At 37.3% G+C, this 20656-nt stretch overlaps 1 protein-coding gene across 1 annotated transcript in view; it reads left to right on the forward strand.

Annotated features, from left to right (window-relative positions):
* The window catches only part of LOC107669892 (T-lymphoma invasion and metastasis-inducing protein 1-like), a 65690-nt gene that overhangs the window by 23416 nt on the left and 21618 nt on the right, over nucleotides 1–20656 (forward strand). Inside the window, exons 4-16 of the mRNA XM_016462324.1 lie at nucleotides 3459–3668; nucleotides 4175–4448; nucleotides 5199–5371; nucleotides 6316–6540; nucleotides 8301–8486; nucleotides 11479–11625; nucleotides 11966–12040; nucleotides 13376–13546; nucleotides 13916–14020; nucleotides 14498–14579; nucleotides 15694–15780; nucleotides 17280–17492; nucleotides 18210–18310. Coding sequence (XP_016317810.1) covers nucleotides 3459–3668; nucleotides 4175–4448; nucleotides 5199–5371; nucleotides 6316–6540; nucleotides 8301–8486; nucleotides 11479–11625; nucleotides 11966–12040; nucleotides 13376–13546; nucleotides 13916–14020; nucleotides 14498–14579; nucleotides 15694–15780; nucleotides 17280–17492; nucleotides 18210–18310 — 2049 coding nt within the window. The remainder of the gene's footprint in view (nucleotides 1–3458; nucleotides 3669–4174; nucleotides 4449–5198; nucleotides 5372–6315; nucleotides 6541–8300; nucleotides 8487–11478; nucleotides 11626–11965; nucleotides 12041–13375; nucleotides 13547–13915; nucleotides 14021–14497; nucleotides 14580–15693; nucleotides 15781–17279; nucleotides 17493–18209; nucleotides 18311–20656) is intronic.

A 20656-nucleotide genomic window follows, 5' to 3' on the forward strand; every position in this document is an offset into this window, starting at 1 on the left:
TTTCATGTTTTTTAATTATTTTTTAATAAATTAAAAACACCAAGATTTTTCAGAGGCACCAAATGCTTTTACATTTTAATGAAATATTGTGACATGATGTTCACTATAGCCAGCGTTCCATCAGATAATTAATGTTCATTTAAATAAAATATATGCTGATAAAAAAATTTGAATCACTGCATTATTTATTTAAAATTTCCCATATTTATTTTGACCATATCCATTCCCCAAAAAATTGTGCAGAAAATGATTTTAAAAATCTGTCTGGCCTCTGACACATCTTGGCATTATTTATGTATGTATGTATGTATTTAATTATTTATTTATAACTTTTTTTTGTTTATTTTGTTATATCCATTCCCCAAAAAATAGTGCAGAAAATGCTAATAGAAAAAGTCTGGCCTGTTCGGTGCCTCTTAAACATCTATCTATCTATCTATCTATCTATCTAGAAATAAATGATAATAATTATAATAATAATTTTTATTTATATAGTGCCTTTCCAACACCCAAGGTCACTTTACAGAGACAGGTTTAAGGAACAGAACCAAATAAACATCAACATCACAGCACAATATACATACCAAGGGCTGAAAGTAATATACAGAGGTCGCTTACAAAGGTATGTTAGAGATACAAACAAAGAGGGATTCAAATAAATAACATATCCAAATAAATAAAACACCAGAGGCACAAAACACTATTACTATTTTGATATAATTTTTTTATTATTTATTAATATTATTTAAAGGGGTCATATGATGCTAATTTAAAGATCATTATTTTGTGTATTTGGTGTAACAGAATATGTTGACATGCTTTAATGTTCAAAAAACACATTATTTTTCAAATACTGTACATTATTGTAGGTCCTCTATGCCCCGCCTCTCTCAAACATGTCGTTTTCAACAAAGCTCCTTTGACAAGCGCAGTCTGCTCTGGTTGGCCAGCTGACCCAGTGCATTGTGATTGGCCGAACACCACAAGCACGCGTCGGAAATGTAACAAGAGTGCTAAATGTAATCATTCTGTAAATGATCAATTTGGTAGTGAACTGTACAGCTTTGAAGCGACTCGTGTTGTTTCAGATCAGCCGCTCTCATTGAAAGTGAATGGCTTTGTTTGAATGATTGGAGTCTTTGAGTGTCAGTGTGAACGCCTGTAGGTGTGCAGTAATAATGTGAGTGTAATGTTGTGTTAGTGTAGGTGTACACCAGGGAATTTCAGTCTTGCGGTGAATGTTGACTGCGGTTAATCCCCCAGAATCCTCTGAATCTCCTCATGTAGAGAGACTGAACATATGAATGACTCATTTGTGTGCAAGTTCACACAGACTCCAGTTTCCCATTGGACAGCATTATAACTTCACTAGAAGCTCATCCCAGTCAACTGTTGGTGTAAACTAACAACAATATAATGTTAATTATATTTTATATTTTTATAGGTAGAATATAAAAATGCCAACAAAAAAAAAATAATAGTATTTATATTTACTATTTTTTATAGATGATATAAAAAATACCAAATATTTATAAAAATGTAATGTTATTTATATTTTTGTATATGTATATATATGTGTGTGTGTGTGTGTATTTATTAATTCAGATTTTAGAGATAAAATTATAAAAGTAGTAAATATTTTGCCAAAACTTTATAAATAATATAATAGCATTTATATTTTATATTTTTTTATTGATAAAATATATATAAAAATCAAATAATTATAAAAATATAATGACATTTATATATTATTTTTAATAGATAAAATATATAACAAAACGTTAAAAACGTTATTTATATGGCATTTATATGGCATATATATTTTTTATAGATATAATATAAAGATATTGTATAATTGTATTTATTAATTTTTTTAATAGTTTTTTTTATACCATTATACTACCATGGTAAGTTGGACATGCACCAAGGTAGTATATTTTAAGGACATTTTTAAGTACTTTGTTAATACCATGCTACATTAAAATACCATAGCATTGACATCACTATACCATAGTACCACCACAGTAACTCTCATTCTCTATGACGTGTGTTGACAGCCCTAGTGCATTGTGGCTCTGTCACACTGTCCATGTGGTGGTGGCTGTTTTTTCCTGCTCTCTCTCAGATGATCCAGATCCTGGAGTCAGACTTCTGTGAGAACAGCTCGCTTCTTTTGTCATGCTAATGAGCTGTGACTGACAGGAACGTGATTGAGAGAGAGTGAACGAGGAGGAAAGGTAGAGAGAGTTGAGCTCTAGATATGCTGGTTTATTTTTCACTATATTTCTTGCTTAAATATGTGTGTGCAAGAAAGTGTTTCAGTTGTATGTAGGTATTTGCTACAGCTAGAAAGAAAAAGATGAAATCACCGTGTGACACTGCCTCCCTGTGAGGCTCCATCGGTGAAGATGAATGGCATGCCGGGCCGCACAGTCCAGTCATGTGACTCCCGCTAGATGCCGGGTTTGGTGGGTAATATCCCATCATTCCCCAGCAGCAGTACAGAGTGGTATTGTACAGTCAACTTTACTGCGCTATAACTCGACACACAGAGTTCAGACAGCGCTGTGGTCTCTCAGGCAGACCTGTGTCAACTTCTGTAAAATGTTCGCTTCATAACCTGCAGCTCGTCATCTGCTTCTGAAGACACCACGCGCGCCGGCCAACAGGTAGGAGGACTGAAGATGTGTTGGAGAAGAGCCACGTTTATTAGAGTGGAAAACTGAGTCTTTATCTTTTGAGTCTGTCGAAATCACAAGGCTCACGTTTAGTTGCTGAGAAAGAACATCCAGGAACTATGATTGGTTTTGTTGCTTAGTTTTAGGTAAAGTACCGTAAGTCATGTTAAAACCAATGTCCTAGGCTAATTAACTAGAAAAAATTGTTTTTTTTGAGTAAATTTAGATACATGTCATGTCTTTTTATACAATCTGGTATTCACAGAACTCATTACATGTTCATTTTTGGTTCTGGCTCTTTCACTGATTTTACTCCAAAATTACTTCACATATTGCGTCTGGGCCTATATTTGATCATTTTATGTACATTTACTTGCTGTCATTTAATACTTTTATATATATATACAGTGTTTCCACGGCCCTGAAAAACCTGGAAACTTAAGGAAATTTGAAAAGTGGGATTACCAGGCCTGAAAAAAAAAAAATTAAGTTAAAAAAAAATGTAATTCAAATATTTTCATATTAATTCATTTTTAATATTTTTCTTTTTTTTTCTAAAATTTCTATAGTTAATATAAAACCATTTTGTCTTTTTATGCTCAGTTGTTCAGTTCAAAACTGTTTCTTTGGCTAGAAATTACTCTAATTTACTCTTAAGTTAAATTTAAATGTATACCTATAAAATTGTGTAAATTAAATCATTATCCCATCATCACAAATAATCATGGTAAATTAGCCAATATAAATACACATTTATTCATATATTTATTTGGTATTAAGGATGTCACGGCGGGAGATGGCAGTGATTATGAGGACAGCGGTATCGATGGGCTGACGGGGGACAGTGAGGCGTCTCAGCACCACGCTCGACGCTATAAGACCATGTCTGCGTCTTTCTCCGCTTACTCCACGTCAGCAGGGGGTGCCTTCGCTGGGAGCGACAGTGGGAGCAGCAGCGGGGCTGGAGCGGGACCCTCAGATGGCACACAGGTGGGCAGTGTGATTTATTTATTACTGCTGTTTCCCCGGTTCCTGTTTCATAATATGTTCCATCCAGACATCAGTAGAAACACATTAACATCAGATAGATGCAACATCAGTGCATGAATGTGACAACATCAACAGGTAAACGTTCCATCAAATGAGTAATGTTCATTAAAATAAAATATATGCAAATAAAAATGTTTATATATACACCAAGAGCCTATAACACTGCAAAGAGAAAGGAAAACTTGAAATCGCATCATATGACCTCTTTAATAAAATATTAGGTAAATTATGTGCAATAAGAGACCAGAGACTTTAATTAATAATTAAATAAGGTACTTTTTTATGTTGTCATTAAGAACAAACTATGACCAAATTGAATACGATTTGTATGTTATTTGTAAGTTTGTGACATAGTTTAGCATCTGTTTGGTGATAATAATTGTCCTGGACCTGTGTGTGTCTGTTTGGTGATAATAATCGTCCTGGACCTGTGTGTGTCTGACCAGGGCGTCTATGAGAACTTCCGTCAGGAGCTGGAGCAGAGCGTGAGTCCGGCGGAGGTTCCCAAGGAGAGAAGCTCAGCGTTCAGCGACGAGCAGAGCAGCGTGACGCTGAGCTCCGCTTACCACACCGACCCTCTGCTGAATGTGGCCGCCGTGCAGGGAACTGTGCGCAAAGCCGGACGCCTCGCCGTCAAAAACTTCCTGGTGCATAAAAAGAACAAGAAGGTGGAGCTCGCGCCTCGCCGCAAGTGGAAGAGCTACTGGGTGTCCCTCAAAGGTGTGTGTGTGTGTGTGTGTGTGTGGTGTTTCTGAAAGAGATGCGAGCGGTTACCTGACACCATAAACAGGTTTTACAACTTCCTGTGAAAAGGTTTGTAAGAGAAGAGGAGGATTATGTTTGTTGTGTGCTGTTATATGGGTAAGTCCAGAAAAAGCTCTTGAGAATTGAACGCCCATCATTCACCATGTTAACTCTGACACGCTTGTTTGTTAAATATTCTGGCAAATTTGATGTTTTCAGCTTCTAAGTGACTAAACACATTTCCCATATTTATTTTACCATACCCATTTCTTAAAAACAAAAAAAAATCTTTACTGACAATTTAATGTGTTCTTGCTGAATAAAATTATTAATTTCTTTCAAAAATAATCTTACTTGCCCCAAACGATAGTGTATGTACTGTATATAAGTTCCTCATAACTGGATACAGACAGTGTAAGACATGTTGGAAAGCTCTGTATCTTTGCCAACAGTGTGAAAACAGCAAAATCAAAGCTGAAAAAACAATCCAATAAGTGTGTGCGCATTATATTGGATTCTGTTTAAGAAAGCAGCGCTGCATTTCTTATTTTGGCCACTGGAGAGCAGAGTTCAATCAATAAAGCCGCATAACTCCAATCTATTGGATATCCTGCTCTCGTTCCCTTGGAAACAGCGGCTGAGAGACGATCTGTAGTGTTAATTGAACTCACGTGAACAACTTTGAATTTCTGATTCTTGAGTGAATGTCCTAATTTGTTCTGCCAGGATGCACTCTGTTTTTCTACGAGACGGATGGCCGGTCAGGCATTGATCACAACAGTGTCCCTAAACATGCCGTGTGGGCCGAGAACAGCATCGTCCAGGCCGTCCCAGAACACCCCAAAAAAGATTTCGTCTTCTGCCTGAGTAACTCGCTCGGAGACTCCTTCCTTTTTCAGGTAGCTGAACATCCAGTGCAAAACCCTCTTCATATACTGATACTGAACAGATAATGTAACAGACTGAGTTTCATATATAAACGTCTGACTCACTGATATGTTCAGAATAGTAGCACACTTAGTGCATACTGCACCATATAAACTGTTTACTGCATACTATGTTTTCCTAGTCTAGTTGTCTAATAAACCTGCCATTGTATATTATGATAATTGTTGGATCTTTGACAAATTGCTTTTGTTTTGCTTTGGATAAAAGCGTCTGCTAAATGCATAAATGTAAATGCCATTTTTTACAGTATGCAATATGTCACAATTAACAGTAGTGTGCTAATTTGTTGTCAAGCCCCAACAAATTATGTGGCGCATTTATTTATTAACAATAAAAATGTTTTATCCTAATTTGCTAACTTTAAGCAGAACTGATCAAAACTCACAGATAACTGTCACTGGCTGGGATTTATAAGTTGCCTAAAATGTCCGGGTTTTGGCTTTGTTTTGCTATTGACGTGCTCTCTACTGTCCTTATGCATTATATGCACGCGCATTTGCATTGCTTTGACCGATCTCTGTAGATCCCGCCTTCTCAAACACCACGATTGGTCAATTATGTACAATGCCTGCACGCTATTGGTCAAGCTAGTTTTCAGTCATTACCATCAGCAAGTATGAAAACAATAGGAAACACATTTTAGGCAGTTTAGAAATCCTAGCCAAGACATATCTGGGAAAAATAAGACTTATGGTTGCCCTAGTTATTTGTCAATCTGGAAAGTCAAATTGAGTGCATTGCATTGTGGGATGCCATGGTATACCAGCTGAAATACCACATATTTCATGCATATAGAGAATTTTCTCACCATGCACAGTATACATACTACATACTGCCAGAAAAAAAATAGAGTAGTGTGTTAATATGCTATTTAACCTTTGACCTCTTTCTGTAGACCTGCAGCCAGACTGAGCTTGAGAACTGGATCACGGCCATCCACTCGGCCTGCGCCGCGGCCGTCGCTCGGCAACACCACCGCGAAGACACGGTGCGTCTGCTGCGGGCCGAGATCCGAAAGCTGGAGCAGAAGATCGACATGGATGAGAAGATGAAGAAAATGGGAGACATGCAGCTCTCCGCTGTCACCGACGCCAAGAAGAGGAAGACCATTCTGGAGCAGGTTATTGATTGATTTACCATGTTTGGGTCCGAATTACCCACAATCCTATAGAATCTCTCAGAACATATTTGATGTTGAGGTGCGCTCAGTAATTTATCCTCAATTAAAAAAGTTATAAAATAATGATAAAATTATCAAATAAAATATAAACGTAATATAAAACATTTTAAAAATATTTTTTAAAAATGTTTAAAATTAAAAAAAAAAAAGTATCAACAAATATCATAGTTGACTGTGAATAGAGCTTTAGTACATGAAAAAGTTTGCAGTGTACTCTACCATTCAAAAGTTCAGGGTCAGTAAGATTTTTTAATTTTTTGAAGAAAGTCTCTTCTGCTCACCAAGGCTTCATTTATTATAATAATTTTTTATTTTATAATCAAAAAATGCAGTAAAAACAGTAATATTGTGAAATATAATTACCATTTAAAATACGTGTTTTCTATTTAAATATATTTTAAAATATAATTTATTCCTGAATTTTCAGCAGCCATTATTACAGTCTTCAACTTTAACATCATTCTTTAACATTTCTTATGATCCATGTTCAAAACAGTTGTGCTGCTTCATATGTTTGTGGAAACGTTTTTTTTTAATGAATAGAAAGTTCAAAAGAATGGCATTTATTTGAAATAGACATTTGAAAAGTAAATCTTTGAAATATATTTTGTATATTCTGAATATCTTATGTAATATACAATAATATGGAGTAGGGTTTTGGACCAATGAGATTTGTGGGCAGGACTAACTAGCACAACATGATGAGAACAGAAGCTATTGACAGAAGAAATGTTTTAAAGGGATAGTTCACCCCAAAATGTTGGTAACCCATCAGTTGGTGGTAGCCACTGACCTCCACAGTATGAAAAATTACTATGGAAGTGAATGGCTACCGGAAACTATTTGGTTACCAACATTCTTCAAAATATCTTATTATGTCTTAAACAGAAGAAAGAAACTCATACAGGTTTGGAACAACTTGAGGGTGAGTAAATTATAACAGAAGTTACATTTTTGGGTGAACTGTCCCATTAATGTTCAAAATTATTGTTGCTTGCCTCTGGTTAGGACAAAAAGTGTTGAAGAGTCTGTCAGTGCTGTTTTGTTTTCCATAATTATTGTATCAATATCATAAAGCGTTACGGCACAAACATCCTCCGAATCCGCTGTATTACTGCTGATTTTCATCATGATGCTGTCATAATGTTGACAGAACATTGATTCACTCCATACACTTGCTGCAAAAGTTCACGTTCCACTCAATGGATGTTTACGCAAGACACAGAGCTCCGAATGGCCCGCGGCCCATCAGAAGGAGGGTTAGCGGGTGCCTGTGGGTATTTAATTTTGGCAGCGTCGGGTCACACATTGTGCCCTGGTGAATGGCAGCAGGGCCGAGTTCCTAGGGAGTCACAGACCTCTCTGCCAGTGGAATATGTGGCGCTGTTGTTTGCTACTTCGTGTGTTGTCTGGACCGCTGCCCCCTCCGCCGCGTCTTCCAAAAAAAAAAGTGGCTGGGAGGAGTATAAATCCACTGGTGTATAAACCCACTCCACTGCCCTCCAAACACCATTTTATTAGATCAAACCAGACCAAACACAAGGCACGGAAGCTTCTAGATATCTAGAGATGGTCCTTTAAGGCTAAATGTAATGTAATGACCTTGTTTTTCGAGAGAATAATCATTTTGACAACTCTTACATGCCGCTGGCCTGCTATAAACCATGTTCTAACGATAACTTTCTCTCTTTTCCTCACAGATTTTCCTGTGGGAGCAGAATTTAGAGCAGTTCCACATGGATCTATTCCGTTTCCGCTGTTACCTGTCCAGCCTGCAGGGCGGCGAGCTTCCCAACCCCAAACGCCTGCTGGCCTTCGCCTCTCGTCCCACCAAACTGGCCATGGGCCGACTGGGCATTTTTTCAGTCTCTTCCTTCCATGCACTGGTAATTATCCCTCAGTTTTCCATCATTTATTCAATCAATTTGTTCCTATGTATAGATATAGATATTTCTATATAGGTAAATAGGTAGATATAATTTTTTTTTTCGTGTGTGTGTGTGTGTATGTATGTATGTGTATATATAATGTAATATATATAAATAAAATAATTTTTAATATATATATAGAGGAAAAAGCACATTTTTGTGTAATTTCAGGAAAAGAATCAAAATTGTTACTGTAGATTTTTTTTTGTGAAATATAATATTGACAGACAGTTTTAGAGATTTCAGTCTTTCTCCTTTCAAGTAGACATAGAAAACAACTCCCTGGTGTCATTAAGGGAACTTACTTCGACTTATAAGTTTTCAAATGTTTGGTATCTAACATATTTCAAACAGAAGCATTGCTTAGAAACCTACATCAAGAGCATCAGTATCGCTCTATTTTTACCCAGAATGCATGTATTAACCTGCTTCCTTCCCACCCGTCAGTGCTGGTGTACGTGGGTAATGGATTTTGGCATAAAAGGAAACAGTAGTTGAAGGGTTGGTCGGTGTATTTTGCCTTGGATGTGGGCCACGGCTCCGGCTGATCAATACCATCCATCCTCAGATTCGCCTCCAGCTCTGGCGTTCTGTGTAGGAGCTGGAGGACACTGGGATACAGGGAGATTTTATTTTTGTCTATGCAGCTTGGATGAATTTCTTTGGGTGGAGGGTGTGGGGATGCTCTTCAGTATTCACATTCTGAGAGGATGGAGAGAGAGGATAAGTGTTGGGTCCAAATGAAGTGCTGTTGGCCCGTGTGCTGTTCTTCACGAATAATGGCTTGGTTCAGAGCAGTGGAGAGTGTTTTTGATGCAGCCGGAGTGCTTTTCTCCATTAGGAGACTCAGAAATGCCACAGTGCGTTCAACACAACGAGCGTGTATAATTTTTGAATGACACTCAAAAGAACTCGCCAAACACTTCGCTAACCTTTAAAATTCATCCGGACCCGAGTGACCACAGGAAGCAAGTTATTTTTGTGTGTCTGCTGCTCATTTATGAATGAATAAGTGTTTATTCGATTTTGGTAGGGAAAGTCACATCTACCAACTGTTTTTGCTGAAAAAAGAATGAAAGAGCTGTGATGGATGAAATCCATCCTCTGACATTTCTTTTGAGAACGTAAGAGCAAGAACAATTGTGAAAAGACTGAATGCAGTTTATGGAGAAACTTTATCCTGAAAATGGTGTGATGGGTATTTGTCTTTTCAGGGCTGTTTTTATTCAGCAAACGCACATGCTTCTGCTTTCTTAGTTTATTAGGGATTTAAATACAGGAGAACTCCAGAAATGCCTTGATTACACAGTCACCATTAATAACAATCTGTGTTTGTGAGCTTTGTGTTTGCTGAGGGAAAAAATCTCAAGCAGTTCTGATCAGGACATTGGCTTTTCAACTAAAAATCAGGAAAAGCAGCTGAATTTTGGAACATGGCAGCTAGTTTCTAGCTAATCATTAGCTGGTGCAAGCATGCAAAAACCAACAACAAACCAGCTACCAGTTTAGACCAACTTGTGACCAGTTTATCCCAGCTAATGACCAGTTTAGACTAGCTTTCATCTAGCTTACTCTGCTAATGAATAGTTTAGACTAGCTAAAGATGCATTTAGACCAGCTAACAAGCAGTTTCGACCATCTCATGACCAGTTTAGAACACATAATGACCCATTTAGACCAGCTAACAGACAGTTTAGACTAGCTCATGATGCATTTAGACCAACTAAGGACCATTTCAGACCACCTCATGAGAAGTTTAGTTTAGTAAATGACTCATTTAGACAAGCTAACCACCAGTTTAGACCAGCTAATGACTAATATAGACTAGCTAATGACCCATTTAGACCCGCTAATGACCATTTAGATCAGCTAATGACAAGTTTAGACCAGCTCATGACCAGTTTAGACAAGCTAATGATCCATTTACACCAGCTAACAGACAGTTTAGACTAGCTCATGATGCATTTAGACCAGCTAAGGACCATTTCAGACCACCTCATGAGCAGTTTAGTTTAGTAAATGACTAATTTAGACAAGCTAACCACCAGTTTAGACCAGCTAATGACTAATATAGACTAGCTAATGACCCATTTAGACCCGCTAATGACCATTTAGACCAGCTCATGACCAGTTTAGACAAGCTAATGATCCATTTACACCAGCTAACAGACAGTTTAGACTAGCTCATGACGCATTTAGACCAGCTAAGGACCATTTCAGACCACCTCATGACCAGTTTAGTTTAGTAAGTGACTCATTTAGACAGGCTAACAACCAGTGTAGACCAGCTCATGACCAGTTTAGACAAACTAATGAGCCATTTAGATCAGCTAATGACAAGTTTAGACCACCTCATGACCCGTTAAGTTTAGTAAATTACTCATTTACACAAGCTAACAACCAGTTTAGACCAGCTAATGACCAGCGTAGACTAGCTAATGACCCGCTAATGACCATGTAGATCAGCTAATGACAAGTTTAGACCAGCTCATGACCTGTTTAGACTAGCAAACGACCAGTTCAGACCACATCATGACCAGTTTAGACCACCTAATGACCCATTTAGACTAGCTCATGACCAGCTAGACCAGCTAATGGCCCATTTAGACCAGCTAGTGAGCAGTTTTAGAAAATCTTATTACCTATTTAGACTAGTTAAAAACCAGCTTGCTCCTGTAATGGCCCATTTAGACCAGCTAATGACCCATTTAGGCTAGCTCATGACCAGCTAGACCAGCTAATGACCCATTCATACCCAGATACTTGAACACCTTTGCTTATGAAGCTCACGGCTGAACATCAGTGTGACTGAATCAATGAGAACGGTTTTTACCAAGCAGCTGTGTTCATATCTCAGACTCCTGCTAGGAGCAGTCTAGTCAGTTTGATCGCGGGGACACACAGTATGAATGTTGTCCCTGTACCTCATGCGGCTGTTTTGTGTCTGTAGGTGGCGGCTCGCACTGAGAGTGGCGTGAGGCGTAGGACACAGGCGATGTCGCGCTCCACCAGCAAACGCAAGAGTCGCTTCTCCTCACTATGGGGTCTGGACACCCACTCCAAGAGAAAGAGTAAAGGTCATCCCAGCATCAGCCAGGTAAACTACACACACACTTAATTCACGCTTGGTGTTTTCTTCCAGAACACATAAACATGCATATGCACAGATCAACCGGCCCTGCTTAAAAAATAAAATGCACATTAATTTGCATGCTGGTCCAGACATGCTACATGCTGGTGGTGCTGGTTGACCAGCAAATCTTGCTGGTCAAGACAAACCAGCATCTCAAGCAAAGGACAAAAGACAATATGAGATGGTCAACAGCACTTTTTTCAACAAGCAGATGAAATGAATGCTACAGAAAACACATACAGTTGGTTTTCGTGTTTTGGTTTTGATGGGTAACTGCTGAATGTTAGATGATCTTTTTAAACAGGTTTTTGCAGAAGGAGATGACCAAGTTAAAAGTCCTCTAGAAGGCATGTTTGAGGGTTCTTCTTGTGAGACGACGGTAAGAAACATGCATCTCTCAATACTACACTACATCTATAAAAGTGGCAAAAACACACAAAATACTATGTGAGCCCACTGCTCCAAATCAAAATTGCCCTGTTCAGAGAGATGCGCTCTGGGCCAGATCTCTGGAGAGGGTTGGCAGAGATGTGGGCGTATATTCATCACTGGTGTTGGCGGAGGTTGGCGGAGGCATTCGTGGTGTAGCAACAGTAGAGGTGGTTGTGCTATAATCCACTGACCTGGGGTGCAGATAAAAGTGTTGATGTTCTGATTCACTCACTCCATCATAAGCAGAGAAAGAAAGATGGTGGAATGGGAGACTACAGTGCATTTTTATCCATGTTTAATGGCTGAAAAAGTTTTGGGTCGGTAAGATTTCTTAATGTTTCTGAGAAGTCTCTTCTGCTCACCATATAATTTATTTCTGTGATCAAAGCTGAATTTTCAGCATCATTACTCCAGTCTTCAGTGTCACATGATCCTTCAGAAGTCATTCTAATATGCTGATTTGCTGCTCAAGAAACATCTCTGATTATTATCAATGTTGAAAACAGTTGCTGCTTCATATTTTTGTGGAACCCATGATGCATGTTTGATGCAAGTTAAGGTTCAAAAGATCAGCATTTATTTGAAATATAAATCTTTTTAACATTATAAATATCTTTACTGCCACTTTTGATCAATGTAATGCATCCTTGATTAATAAAATAATGAATTTATTTAAAAAAATAGTAAATTAAAATCTTACTGACCCCAAACTTTTGAATGGTAGCGTAATATATACTGCACACTTTAAAAAATAGTATGCAATGATAGTATGCTATATTATCGTCACATACTGTCACAGTGTTTAAAAAAACTGAAATAAAAACACTAATTTTAATCAAATTTTGCATAAAAGTGTAACTTTTGGCAGTCCGTTCAAATGTTTAAAAATCATTTTTGATATTACTTCCAGTTCAATCATCACAGTGGAATTTGAATATGAAGTTAAGCGCATTGTATTGTTGGAAACGGTACACAGAACAATATGCTCTAGTTGTATACTGTACATTTTGTCACATGTATGTAAATGTATTTTATGCATACAGAAAATGTGCATACTCTGCACAAAATAAATACTGCAGAAATAATATATTATGCTTTTATGATTTTCCAATTACATATTTTTTTATGCTAGAAATTATTAGCATACAGTACACCTCAGATAGGCGATGAGTTCTTAGAAATGATGAGATGAGGATGGTCATCATTTCACATGATTAATAGCATCTCTAAAGGCCTCGTTCCCAGCTGCGGCTTCACTGTGCTTTCATTTATCACACTACAGAAAGACACCAAGACCCCAGTGAAAGGTCTGCCAAGACCCAGCGCAGATCATGACATCTGGTCCAGAGACCACCTCACTCCATCATGGGTGCTGCTGCCAAACGACCAGCCTGTGTTAGCCATCATCCAACCCGGAGAGTCGGCCCTCGACATGCTGGAAACGATCTGCAAGGTAACGCCAGGAAACCCAAGATCTTTCTAGTGCCAGAAACATTCAGCATTTTCTTCTGATGCCAGATTTTTTACATTCAGAGAGTCGCTTCAGCCTTCAAGGAACTGAATGTCAGTTTGAAGGTCACTGGTGCTGTAAACTCAGATGCTGTGTCCCGCAGAGGGTTTTTAAAGTCTCAAGCTTGTGTCCACCCTGTATAAAGCAATTTATTCGCTTGAAAATGTGCTGCATCCTCTCTGATATGAGCGTTTGGGCCTTTTAGCGTGTGATTCCTGTCCATCTGGCCCACTGAGAAGAAGATACAGCCCAGTAACATGTCTTGGCATTGCTCTTCATCCATTAAATGTGTGTCTGCTTTCATCTCTCCAGGCTCACCAACTGGACCCCACTAAACACTACGTGCGGCTTAAGTTCCTCATTGAGAACCAAGTGCAGTTTTATATCCCCAAACCGGAGGAGGATATTTATGATCTGGTAGGTTTGGAGTTAAACTCGCTCTCACACCCGCTGCTTAGATGCTCTCTCATTACTTTCATCCTGCTGGGACATCACACTTCATCCAAACACCCTGTCTCTTCCTCTCTCCTTCACGCTTTAATATTTCTTCTGTGGAACACGAAAGGAGATGTTTTGCTGGTCCTGTTTCCTTTTGACCTAAAATTGACCATTTTAAGCTATGGGATTGCTTCATTCTTTCGAAGCTTCACTTCTCTACATCCATCATCCTGGATTTATTATGTCTTCATTTATTATGTTTTGAGTGTGCAGGTCAGACACAGTCGATCAAACAGGAACATAAATTTCTCCGCCTGTGAAATGTGATCTGTATTCTGTCACTCTCGCCCTTTCATGCCATCCCATGTGTGTGTTGTTTATGCTCTATGAATGTGGAATATCAAAGTCGCATTCAGTGGAATATTAATGAATAATGTCCTGTGCTCTTCTTCACAGCTGTATAAGGAAATCGAGCTGTGCTGTAAGATCAGGAAGGTCATCCAGTTTGATCGGGATGAGTCCTGCATGATCGGCTATGGTGAGAGCCAAAAATGTGTTATGTTCATCAAATCATGTCTGTTTTACATTTATACTGGGAATTTTACAACGGTGCCTGGAAGTGTTCCCAGTAGTTTTTAAATGATTCGTTCAATAAAAAGTTTACATATATGCGAGTACGTCCACTCACAGTAGTAGCTTAATAAACGCTATTTTATCTTATATGGTCATTTTATGCAGGACGACATAATGAGATCACATGACCACCCGAATCCAACTAGTTTTATCTCAGTAAACTGCATGTTTTTGGACACTTTGGTTGACAGATTATATTAAATTTAACTACTGAAAACAGTTGCTTTTCGGTGATTCTACAGCCACATCACAAAATGTCGATATAAGTTGTAGCAATGTTATTTTAGTATTATTCATATACTCTTATGGTATTTATTAATGATTTGAATTAGCTTTTATTTTTCAATTTTCATGTTCATTTGAGTTATTTTAGTTATTTTATGTGCTTTGGTCATTTTTATATTTTAGTTTTCTCTTTATCTGTATTTTATTTTTATTTTATTTAGTGAGTTTAGTACTTCAACTCCCGTATTTCAATTAGTTGTAAAAGGCAAAATAAAAAAAAGATATATTTTTTTTACATTTACGTTTTTCGTTTAATATTTATTTTTTATTTCAGGTTTAATTCAATTACCGAAAACAATTTTTAATACTTTAATACTTTGAGTTGTAGAAGATTGTATTTATTACTTTTATTTTTGCATTTTTATTTATTTATTTTTTTCTTGCATTTTTGTATTCAATTCTGTTTATTACTGCATATGGGAAATTCTGAAGAGAATATGCTAATTTATACAAATACATGTCTATATAATGGTGGTGGTATTTAAAGGGACAGTGCCGTGAAAAATGAATAATTCTACCATAATTTATGGTCCATGGAAGAACAAAAAATTCAGATGGGTTTAAAAAGACATGATGGAGAATAAATGATGACAGAATTAAAATGTTTGGGTGAACTATCCCTTTAATAATCTGACCTTGTACTTGAAAGGTTGTAGGTTCAAACCCTTTCGAGGTTTGCTTCATGTTTATACTTGATTAGGATGTCTATCACTTCATCTCTCTGTCTCTCACAGGGTTTTCTATCTCTGTGGTGGAAGAGGACAGCGTACAGCAGCTCTATATCACTGACGTGAGAGCTGGAGGATTAGCATTCGCTAAAGGTTCATTAGCTCGTTTCACCTCCTAATTGCATTCTCTTTCTCTTTTCACCCCTGTCTCTTGGTTTGTTCTTTTCTTTCTCTCTCTCTCTCTGTCTGTTCAGCATCTGTAAAGTAATTGCTGTGATATCTGTGCTGTGCTCCAGGTGTTATGTAACATGTTGTCAGCTCTATGGGGTTTCTGAGAGCCAAAGATTGCAGATTTATTCTCAACCCCTCTAAACTCTGAATAATGACAAACGATAGAAGGAATCAGAGAGACGATTAAAGTCGGACGTATCATGCAAAACAGGATTTTCCTTGCTCGTTTTGAAGATTTTGTTGAGCATTTACAGGCATTTTGCACACAGAAACCTTAAAGGTACAGTAGCAGAATTGGCCCATTTAATTCTAACATTGGAGATTAAAGCGTTCTAAATAAACAACAACACTTTGCACTGAACTGTTTTACAGTATTGAATGAATTTTAAGTACATTTATATTCAACATTTCTCTTACTCTTTTCACTAGACATTAGCTAATATTATAAGTGGATTTCAGGGCAGAATATAGAATATGGCCCCTTTAAATGACCATCAAAACAAGCTTATCTTGACATCCAGATACTGTCATCATGCCGTATAAGACTCTTGTCTCTCTGAGTGATGTCTGCGTGATCAGTGTGGCAGGATCAGGTCCGACTGGCTTATTGCTGACATTTCACATCGCCCAGAGAACTGGGTCAAACCCGCAAGCTTGAAGGGCTGAATGGAAAAGCTAGAGACAATCTCTTTTTTTTATTGCATCTATTTATTTTGCTGCTGGCCTTCACATCAGTGAAGACAGGGCATTGTATTACTTATATGACATATTTCAAATTGAAGTAGAATATTTAAGTAAAATAAAAAGTAGGGCAGGACTTCATTTTATATGTTGCAGTCTCATTGGATTGTTAAAAGTGGGGTTTCCATATCAAAATGGAGTTTTAGTAATTCAGTTTATTCAATTTAGTCACTTATTCTAGCTTATTTTATTTCAGTTGATTGCCAATGCAACATTTCTACGTTTAGTATTAGCAAGTTTTTAATCTAATTTTTATTTTATATTATATTAGCTTTTATTTTATTTCAGTAGTTTTATTTTTGTATTTATTATTATTATTTTTGCAGTTTTTGTTTTTAATTGTATTCATTATGGATCAAGGAGGAGAAACAAAATGTATTTATTTATTTATTTATTTTTGCATTAATGAATCACGCAAAATAAGACCAAAATCATGTTTTAAGTAATTAAAAAGGGGTCCATTTTTTATGTCATGGTATATTTAACTCATGATCTTCACAGTTTTTTATGTCCTTTGTTAAACTTCAGAAATTCTTCCTTTGCTCTTTGTTTTTATTAATTGCTTGCAAGCTCTATGTATTGAACCATTTCATCCATTTTGCATGTCTCAAGAAGTCTATGATTGCAGTATTTCACTACTTAATTATTCATGAAATATTACCATATTTAAATGATTGCAGGTCTGAACGCAGGAGATGAGATTCTGCAGCTGAACAGGAAGGATGCCCGTACTCTGGCCTTCGCTGACATGAAGGTGGCGTTTGCTCAGGTCTCTCTCTCGCTCACCGTTAACACACTGCCCCCTGTTGACCGCCGGCAGCTCTACTTCTTGCCACCGAGACGCTCGGACGCTGTGGACAACGTCTACACGGACATCTTCTCTCAGAGTCAGGGTGAGGGGAGGCCAGAGATCCGCTGACCCATTTATTTGACTGTTTTTGTGACTTACGATGCTATAATGCTAACTGTGCTAACTAGTGCATGTTAAAGGGGTCCTATTATGCTCTTTTACAAAGTCTTGATTTTGTTTTGGGGTGTACTAGAACAGGCTCTCATACTAGAAAACACATTATTTTTCACATATTTGACATTATTACAACACCTCTCCCCAGTCTGGCATGAACGTCTAGACCAGGTCTCGTCCCATTCGTCGATATTTGTGATATCACAAATCCCGGAAAATATGCGTTGTAGTCCAAACGAGTCGTTCGTTATAGTTTTTGAAAAGTGATTTCTGTTAAATAAAATATCTCCATTTGAAGTGGACTTTGAGCTTTATAACTTTGCAATCTTTTTTATGCAAACAGCAACATTACAGACTAACTAAAGTTGAAAAAGTGAAAAAGCATAATAGGACCCCTTTAAAATGCAACACCTTTATACAATATAAACAAGGGGTTCATGCTCTGTCTTTCTAAGGGAGTTTTTAGGAAAATGTTTTAAATGTGTTTAACTTTACACTCTTATTGATAGCTGAATGCATTATGATAGACAAAATATTAAAACAAATGCACAGATAATCTCTAAAACATTTTAATATAACATCCAGAAACATTGCAAGGTTTAATGCAGTTATCTGAAAATTAAAAAAAGGAATTGTGGTTTCACAGAGGAGATTCTTGACGATGGAGTGGGTCTGATTGTGGAGACTTCCGGAGACAGTTTAGACGACGACTTGGAGCTCTTCACTGAGTTTGACGACTATGGAAAGGTAAATAGCTCTGCTTACCTCAGTTTTGATCATAGATTTTGTTTCAAGATGTTAGCCTGGATCTTGTGCGGCTCCACCCGTAATGATGGAACACTTTTCCTGTCTGTGCGTGGGTTTCGTTCACGCTCACCAAATCTAGAACTGCAGGCCTTCGAAACTCTGAACTCTGAGCGAGAAGAATCACACTGCAGAAACGCTCCACCATCTGTCATCTGTGCTGTTTTTAAACAGAGGGGCTCTTACAGTTCAGTCGGTTTCTGTAATTTGTTGTGTCACATTGATAAATTTGACCCTGTGTATTAATTGTTTTATATTTCTGTCTGTCTGTCTTCATGTCATAATGAACTGTCTGCAGTGCATCTAGTGCCGGAAGCTTTTGTTGAGTGTTTGGAGATAATTAGTTTGCGTTAAGACGGGTGACAGTAAAACAGAGGTCGTTTGATTTTCTTTTGCATCCTAATTGCTTTATTATGAGGCACAATTAACCGAATCTTGGAGGCGGTGATGAAGATGGTCTCAGAAGATGGTCTCTCTCTGAAAAGTGTCAGACAGACATAACAGTTTCGCATTTAGACGTCGTGAGAGTGTGTGTAGTTATTTTTCCACATCTCCAAGCTGCAGGATACAGTCACAGTTGTTTCATTGGACGGACGTGTTGATGGATGTGTTGAGATGATGGAACCAATCAGATTCCACACGACCCTTCCATATTTACATAGAGAAACTATTTTTAGAAACCTGTTTCCAGAATTCCCTGTTCATCTTATGTCACTTGAGCACTGTTGAGTTGAGACATTAGTAGTGGAAGCAGAAAAAAATTATATTTGATGATTATATTTGCTGATGTTCTTCCATTTCCCAACCTAACATCTAGACCTTACATGGTTTAAATCCAGTCTTTGTTTAGTCCAGCTGATAATGTACTGCAGGGATACTCTTAATTACTTGGGGGCCACTTTTAGAAAATGAGGTGAAATTGTACTTGATTTTAATTGGTTTTAAGATATGTGGCTATTTTTTTATAATGTATGCTATATTTTAATTTTCCTGAACATTGAAGTCAATGCATTCATGATATTTATGAATGTTTCCAGTATGTTGACTTCTCATCTACTTCACATGCAAACTTCTTATATACTTATTATTCATGTGTAAAGTCAATAACAGTTCTTAATTGGATGCAGCAGTCCATTTGGTCTGTTTTCACTGTCAAGCTTTCCACATTTTGCCGTTGTTATCACATTTTTTTGTTGCTAAGTGCAATTCACACAGTTTGAATATGCTCCAAGCTGTTGCACCAATCAGTGATGACATTATTTGCATATCCTGATGTTTGGCTTCTCGATTATTCATGCAGAAATACGACTAAATTTTTTTGGGAATTAATCTGCTTGCTCCACCAATTAAATGCAATATAAATATAAGTTTTACACCCCGTCTGATCTGCAAGCAAGTGCCGCAGCATGATAAAACTAGATCTCTCACATTATAAGCCCGGTCTTTGAGTGTCTCTGATGTGCAGAATGAGTTAGTTCTGGATCTGAAGAGTGTGTTGCTGTGGGTTGGTTGTCAGGCCCAGGCAGAGAGATGCACTTTGGGTCAGCAGAGAGACAGCGGGTCTCGCTGGGAGCTTGGAGAAGATTGCTTTTGGCATGCATAGACATGTGTCTTTCTCTTTGCATAGCACTATCTCTCTGGCCTTTATTAAAAAGGAGAAAGTAGCATTGAGGGAAGACGGGGAATGCAAAGGAATCTATAATCAGCTTTAGTGCACACTCATATATATACACATACACACACACATAGGGTTGAATGTAATTCAGGATATCTTTAATGAATGTAATTCAGGTTTAGTCTGAGTGTGCTCTGAAAATATGAATACTTCTGAGCCGCGAGACACAACTAAATATGATCTCCCCCAGCAATTCGGGTTTGTTTATCTTCTCTGCCATTATATATATATTGTGACCCCAAATAAGTATTTGGATACTTGAGTCAAACTTAATGTGAATGTCAATGCATTAGAAACAAAGTATCAAAGAAGCTGCATTTATATATATATATATATATATATATATATATAAATTAAAAAATATATATATTTATATAAAAAAAAAATCTAATGTAAATTCCTGTCCCAGTCACATGTTCTTGGTTAAATAAATCAAGAAAATAATATTATTAACTATTAAATATTAACTATTAAATAATAGTTAAATAGACCTCTAACACTAGCTTGCTCTATTCTTTTTCTATTCTATCTGTTTTGTTTTTATTTATTATATTATTTAAAAAACCCTTGCTACGTGTACTGCGTTAAGCTAACTGAGACTTGTTATAACACTT

The sequence above is a fragment of the Sinocyclocheilus anshuiensis genome, unplaced genomic scaffold (assembly GCF_001515605.1).
Source record: "Sinocyclocheilus anshuiensis isolate Anshui unplaced genomic scaffold, SAMN03320099.WGS_v1.1 scaffold272, whole genome shotgun sequence".
In the NCBI taxonomy this organism is placed as follows: Eukaryota; Metazoa; Chordata; class Actinopteri; order Cypriniformes; family Cyprinidae; genus Sinocyclocheilus; species Sinocyclocheilus anshuiensis.